The sequence below is a fragment of the Neltuma alba genome, unplaced genomic scaffold (genome assembly GCF_004799145.2).
Source record: "Neltuma alba isolate B1F8T4 unplaced genomic scaffold, ASM479914v2 tig00011357_pilon, whole genome shotgun sequence".
NCBI lineage: Eukaryota > Viridiplantae > Streptophyta > Magnoliopsida > Fabales > Fabaceae > Neltuma > Neltuma alba.
In genome coordinates, this window is record NW_021636054.1 from 48,554 (window position 1) to 56,224 (window position 7,671).

Genomic DNA, 7,671 nt, shown 5'->3' on the forward strand with positions numbered 1-7,671 from the left:
TATATCGTACGATATAAAATTATTTAAAATAAGCTGATCCAAACACTATTTTTTGAAAAGGTAGAAATAATAAAATCCATGATCAAAGGTTCTATTTATTACAAGGAGTGGTTGGTATTTGCATTGGCGTTGAGATTAGCCATTTTGGCATGCTTGACAGGAGGACTTCATCAAATCTGAAATTACACAATACCGCCTTTTATGGAATTGGTACCACCACCCTATTGGTATTAAAAAAATTAATTATGGGATTACATATTTCTTGACCAAATTGCCTTTCACCCCACCATCTCTGTTGGTGACGTCTTTGCTTATTGCAACCACCCCCAAGGGCAACGTAGACGATAGATTTGGGTCGTCTTCTTTGAGTGGCGAACAACCATCGAGTGATTTTGCAGATTTGGGTCTTCATGGAAAGCTTCAAATGCGAGCACAACGAAGTATAATTCTTTTCTCTGTGGCAAGCTTCAGAGGCGATTGAGTGATGTTATAATCTTTTAATAATTTATGGTAGATTATAAAATTAAATTAACGAAAGCATTGCCCTCAAATATTATTCTCACTCTCACTCTTAATTCCACTCACATTCCCAATCCAAGACTCACGCCTGCGTACCAAACAGGGCCATGGATCATGCGTTAGCATTAAAAGTGATTAGTCATTGGAAATCATGAATTATGAATGTTAGGGTTATTGATTCACCAGAAGTCCTTACAAGAACAAGAACCATTTACAAAATGATGAAACCTGTTAGTATCTCTCAATACAATCCCCCTCCCAGTAACTCTTGAAACAGCCTTCATCCAGGAGTGGCAATCTCCACAAACCCGAAGATTATTTGTAATCCTGATTGGCATTCCATCAGCAGTATGGATAAGCGAGAAGACAGCTGCAATGCGTTCACTATGCCCACAAACCCATGTCACCTTCATCTCTTCATTTACATCATGAAGAACAACACCAGTGTCAGGGATATACCCTGCTTCTTTGATAGCATCAGATAACTCATTCCAGGTTTTCAAATACTCAGCTGAAGAACGAAATTCTGAGCTTCCCCCGGCGATGAATGTATGGATTCTATGCTTTATCTGTGTCCAGCTACATCCAGCCTCTTTCTTTATTCCTCTCATGGCCATCATCTCCCTAACTCTCTTCACACCATGCCACATTTCTGCTTTTGCATAGATGTTTGAGAGCATCACGTAGTTGCCAGGATTGTAAGGTTCAGTCTCAAACAATTTCTTGGCAACAACCTCTGCAAGAGGAACATTTCCGTGAAGACGACATGAGTTAAGCAAGGATCCCCAGATGCTACCACTTGGATTCATTGGCATGTTTTGTACCAAAGATAACGCTTCGTCGATTCTCCCTGCCCTGCCTAATATGTCTACTAAACAAGCATAATGCTCCACAGATGGTTTCACCTCATAATCCTCCATCATATTGAATAATTCTTGCCCTTTGTCAGCAAGTCCTGAATAGCTACAACCTGAAAGCAAGGCAATGAAGGTAATACCATCTGGCCTCATGCCATAACCCATCATTTCATCAAATAAGGCCATGGCTTCTTCAATATATCCATTTATTGCATAGCCTGTCAGCATTGTATTCCATGAAGTCAAATCCCTATTCTGCATGCTGTAAAATACCTTCTTACAGTAATCAAGGGCTCCACATTTGGCATACATGTCCATCAATGAGTTGAGCAATGGCATATCACCTTTCTTCCCGGACTTCACAATCTGCGCATGTATCTCCTTGCCACTATGAAGTGCAGTAGCCCGAGCACACATAGACAAGATTGTTGTAAGAGTAACCCAACTGAACCTGATATTCTGTCCCTGCATAACTCTAAACGCATCAAATGTCTCAGACACTTTGTCTTGAGCTGCAACACCAGCGATTAAAGTGTTCCAAGAAACCACATTTCGTTGAGGCATTTCCTCAAACACCTTTAGGGCCTCTCCCAGGCACCCACACTCGACATAGAACCTCAAAAGTGCATTATTCACCACTTGATCTGCTTCCTCATCACTCTTAATGATTTGAGCATGAACTGCTCTACCCACCAACGAATTAGACGTATCAGCACAGGCCTTAAGAGCCATGGAAAACGCGAAATTGTTAGGTCGAACATATCGGGCTGATAACATTTCACAGTATAACACCAAACCTTCGTTGGAAAATCCATTTCTGGAGTACGCAATCGCCATAGCCACCCACACCGACTGCGACATCTTTTCATCTTCAGGGCCGAAGTTGAAAATCCGGCGAGCCTCATCTATCCGACCACAAACAGAGAAGAGCGTGATGAGCTTGCTCTTCAAAATGGGGTTACGCAAAAGGTCTTGCTTGAATCTGTCTGGCGATCGAAGGAAGTGCAAGTAGAGCTTTAGGCCATGCGAGAAGGACTTTCTGGAGATGCAGGCATGAAGGAGGAAGGAGAGTGCCTCGATATCATCTGGTTCACAGGCAGTGGGCTTCGACGGCGACGACTCGATTAGGCGGAGGGCCTCGTCTAAATTACCGGACTTGGAGAGAAATCTAAGAGTGGAATTAAAGTTGAGTTTGCGAGGATGGGAATTTAAGGTTACCGTTATGTTAGTTTTGACGGTTACTGTCGTTGAGAGAGAAATGGCGGGTAGCATCTTCCACCTCCGTTCTCAAGTTTCAGTTTCCATCACACCCCGAGCTTGGACGCTCGGAGTACTTTAGGTTAATGCCTTCGGTTATAAAAACAAGAATCATTTTTATTTTCACAAGGTATAACAAACATATACTACTTCAGTTACTTAATATAAGACTTTATTTGACTTTTATTTTGATTCTAAATATAAGATCCAAATTTACTTTGTTTCTCATATTTATGTATTTTTTTCCAAAGCAATCTTTATAACAATGAGAGTTCTAGCCAATATACTTAATTAATAAAGATATTTTAAGAAAGACAATACTTATTTGTTACGAATAACTAACTTAACTTCTTTTCTTAATCTCTTCAAATTAGTCAACTAGGTCTTCTAATTAAAATTGGAGGTAATCCTTCTTATTATAAGGAGCCAACAAACTAATTTACACAGATTAAGAAATGATAGTAATAGTACTACCTCCTGTTCTTAATATAAGATCTCGTTTGATTTTTATTTTTGTCCTAAATATAAGACCCTAATCCACTTGATCTCTAATATTTATGTATTTTTTTCTAAGATAGTTCTTATAATAATTGTAGTTCTAGCCAACACACTTGATTAGCAAGGATATTTTAGGAAAGAAAACATTTATTATTACAAATAACTAACTTAACTTATTTTATTAATCTCTTCAAATTAGTCAACTAGCTCTTATAATTAGGAATGGAGGTAGTATTAAATACTATATCTATTTTTTATTATAAGAACTTGTTTAACTTTTAATTTGGGTTTAAATATAAAACCACAATCCACTTTGTTTTTCATATTTATTCATTTTTTTCAAAGTAGTCCTTATAGTAATTACATATATAAAATGTTTTATCAAATGGTAATTTTAGTTAATATACATAATTGGCAAAAGTATTTCAGAAAAGATAAAACTTATTTATAACAAATAACTAACTTAAATAATTTTCTTAATCTTCTTAAATTACTCAATTAGATCTTATATTAAGGACCGGCGATAGTATATCTTAAAAGTATAAAATTTTCCAAACTTACCCTTATAACAAATTTCGAGAAGCTAGTAAAAAGTTATTTACATAAGTAACAATAATCTGTAACGAGGGGTAAATTAGAAAAAAAAATTATTAATGACCTTGTTGACCACTTATAATAAGGGCTAAAATTTTCTTGTACATAACTCCTTATAATAAGAAGCAGAATGAGTATTTAATAATTAATTTTATCTACATTTTACATTTTTTTCTGGCCAACCTACTTTTTACATTTTTAAGTTGGCTAGGAATACGATTTTTCCTTCTATAGATCGAGTTTTTATTTTCATTCTATCTTTGAAACGAAATTTATTTAAATAATTTCTTAATTTTAATTTTATATTGATTAAGCATGTAATACAAAAGGTGGGAACTTTTTATAAATAGAACTTTTACTTAGTAATATTTTTAAGGAAAGTAATTGAAGAATATGAGGGTTGAAGAATTCATATATTTTTGGTTCACGTACGCACCCGCACACTTGATTCCTACCATTGGCAAGAATTTAGATATGTTTTTATGTTTTAAGAGACAAAATTTTTCTTATTACTGATACAATGTAAAGTTATCCAAAGCAAGTGAAATATTTGATTTGAAGTTGTTGACATGCACATACAAGCATAATGGGCTATAAAAAGCTAATGAACTTCTCAAGGGAAGGTTGAAAAAATATTGTAAAAATTGAAAGAAATTTATTAAATCAAATAAAACTATAATAATCACTAATTGATTATCGCAGATGTATTATTGAAGTGTGATGTCACTATTTGTCTCGTATTTTAAAAACTAAAACATAACTAATTTTCTTGTACAAGTTTGTGATAATGGTTAGAAAACTAAACCAGATGATTCGATTGAATAGAAAACCAGCCTTAGCTGATAAATCAGGGTGAAATTTCGTTCTAGTTTTCTTGGGTCCTACTTCATTTCTCATTGTCAATGTGGCTTTCCCACTAATATGATACGACAATTTATTAACTATACCATGAAAAGTCTCATTCTTAGGAGTTAGGACTATAAACATGTACATACATATGCACACACACACACACATATATATTTATATATTCAAAACTCTATAGATATATTAATGACAAATAATGAAAAGTTTCATTTTTGGAAATTTATCTAGATGTTGTCGACATATATTTGTGAGAAAAAACATTAACAATATAAATTTACTTTTTAAAAATATCAATGCTTTATATATACAATCAATTAAATTGATAAGATAAAAAAAATGAAAAGCTATAAATTCATGCTTCTACATGGAAAATATAAGAAACCATAAAATTTAACATTTAATTAATTTTGAGAAATCTTTATCCGAAAAAGATTATGCATAGCCCCCTTGTAGCCACACGAGTGTTTTAATTATTTGTTTGTGTATTACCTCCAATCCTTAATATAAAAGTTTGTTAACTAATTTGAATAGATTAAAAAAACTAATTAAAATAGTTATTTGTAATAAATATGTATTGTCTTTTCTAAAATATCCTTGTTAATTAAGTATATTGGCTAAAACTACTATTATTAATTACAAGGATTACCTTAAAAAATAGATAAATATGAGAGACAAAGTAGATTAAGTTTTTATATTTAAGATCAAAATAAAATTCAAACAATATCTTATATTAAAGACAAGAGAGAGTATACATATGAAATCAATTGCACATTTTAATGAACAATTTGATAACAAATGATTTCATGCGCTTCATAATTGCATTTGCACCCAAATTAAAAATTATTATAACATCTATAAATTACAGAAGCACCATGTAAATAAAATTTGCGTTGCCATATTGTCGTTAAAATATCAATTTTTCTCCAATCATAACCTGTTATGAGATCTACCCATTTTTCCACGAGTGTTGTATATAAGTTTTATGCATATCTTCGGCTCAAACAGTTTCCTTCATCGTTTTTCCTCGCTTTAATCTCATCATCATCTTCATCGATCACAGTCTGCTATGTTTCAAGCTTCCCATATCTTTGGCTTCTTTTCTCAGAATGAACTTCTGAATCTTACCAGTCAAAGTCTTGGGAAGATCCTCCTTGAACACCACCGTCTTGGGCACCATGAACCGCGGCATCCTCCCTCTGCAATACTCCATTATCTCCTTCTCCGTCGGCTTCTTCTCCAATCCCTCCCTCAGGCTCACGAACGCGCACGGCGTCTCTCCCCAGAACTCATCCGGTCTCGCCACCACCGCTGCCTCGTTCACCGCCGGGTTGCTGTACAGCACCGATTCGACTTCCACGCTGCTCACATTCTCGCCACCGCTTATGATCACATCCTTAGATCGATCTTTAATCTCTAAGTATCCATCTGGGTGCATCACTCCAACATCACCGGTGTAGAACCAACCATTCTTGAAGCACTTGGAGTTCGCAGCTGGATCCTTCAAGTAACCCAACATGACGCATCCACCTCGAAGAACCACTTCACCGAGGGTTGACCCATCGCGTTTAACGCTTTTACCTGAATCTGAAACCACAACGTCCACCTCCGTCAGCCCGATTGTTCTCACCCCCTGCCTCGCCTTCAACCGTGCCCTCTCCGTCGCCGGCAGTAAGTTCCACCCAGGCTTCCACGCACATGAAACCACCACCCCGAGTACTTCTGTCAGCCCATACCCGTGAGTAACAACAAATCCTAACGCTTCCGTTCGGTGCAGCACTGCCGCAGGTGGCGGCGCTCCACCCGTGAGGACCTGAACGGGCCTTCTTAGAGGTTTTACTCTCGGGGAGTTTGTTAACATGTTGAGCACCACCGGGGCGGCGCACATGTGTGTGACGCCGTGGCGTTCGATGAGAGCGAACACGGTGGCGGCATTAAACTTACGGACGCAGATATTGGTTCCTCCGACTGCTGCCATTCCCCACGGGAAGCTCCAACCATTAGAGTGGAACATATTTAGTGTCCAAAGGTAGACCGGTTGTTTGGGAACGGCCCAGTCGATCAGAGAATCTACGGTCATCACGAAGGTCCCTCGGTGGCAATGAACCACCCCCTTCGGAGACGAAGTCGTACCGGACGTGTAATTCAAGAGCATCGGATCCCACTCGCTTTTGGGTCGGACCCACTGGAAATTCGGGTCACCCTTCGCCAGCAACGCCTCGTAGGTGTCGAAGAATCCCTCCAATGATGTGGGTCCCACTGAGTCGTCAGTAATGAGTATAAGGATAGGGCGTTGAGTCTCCGGCGGCAGCAAGGAGACGGCGTCTAGTACCAGAGCGCGAGAGAGGCAATCCACGAAGACGAGCTTGGATTCACCATGGCGGAGTATGACGGAGATGGTGCGAGCGTCCAGGCGGGTGTTGATGTTGTTGAGGACGGCGCCGGCGAAGGGAACTGCAAAGTGGAGCTCGTACATGGCGGGGATGTTGGGTGCCACGACGGACACGACATGGCCACGGCGGATTCCGATGGAGGAAAGAGAGGAAGCTAGTTGGAGACAGCGACGGTGGGTTTGCGACCACGTGAAAGTGGTGTTATTATAGATGATGGAATTGCAGTCGCCGTAGACGGTGGAGGCTCTTTCGAGAAAACCTAAAGGAGTGAGAGGAGAAGAGTTTGCAGAGCCTGGCTTGAGATATTCCATATCGACGATGATGAAGACGAAGACTCAATTATTTGCTTCAACTATACGCAGGACAGCACTTCCAGTATAAACGATCAGGAATCAGGGAGAAATTGTTGGGACATGGTTGAAGAGTGATATACTAATATACTAGCTCCCGCACTAATTATAATTATAACACGTCGTTTATAATTAGAACTGAAGATAGTATATAATTATTAAAAAAGACAATAATAGTAAAAATTAATCTAGAACTGAAGTATTCAATAATAAGAAGGATGATGTTGATGATCATGATGAAGGCAAAGAATTATATTATATTATATATGTTTGTGCCTATAAAATGCAGAGAAAAGACGAGAGCCGATAAATTATTTATCCTTCTAAATATTTTTTATA

At 37.9% G+C, this 7,671-nt stretch overlaps 2 protein-coding genes across 2 annotated transcripts; both read right to left on the reverse strand.

The window, feature by feature from the left end:
* Positions 1–673: 673 nt before the first annotated feature.
* LOC114712387 (pentatricopeptide repeat-containing protein At3g14330) lies at positions 674–2,674 on the reverse strand. The gene has a single exon (XM_028896915.1). It carries the CDS (start codon positions 2,646–2,648, stop codon positions 699–701), a length of 1,950 nt encoding a protein of 649 aa, XP_028752748.1. The 5' UTR covers positions 2,649–2,674; the 3' UTR covers positions 674–698.
* Positions 2,675–5,421: 2,747 nt separating this feature from the next.
* Positions 5,422–7,332, reverse strand: LOC114712392 (probable acyl-activating enzyme 6). Its single transcript, XM_028896923.1, has one exon. The coding sequence runs from the start codon at positions 7,291–7,293 to the stop codon at positions 5,647–5,649; it is 1,647 nt and encodes a 548-aa protein (XP_028752756.1). The 5' UTR covers positions 7,294–7,332; the 3' UTR covers positions 5,422–5,646.
* Between the last annotated feature and the right edge of the window lie 339 nt (positions 7,333–7,671).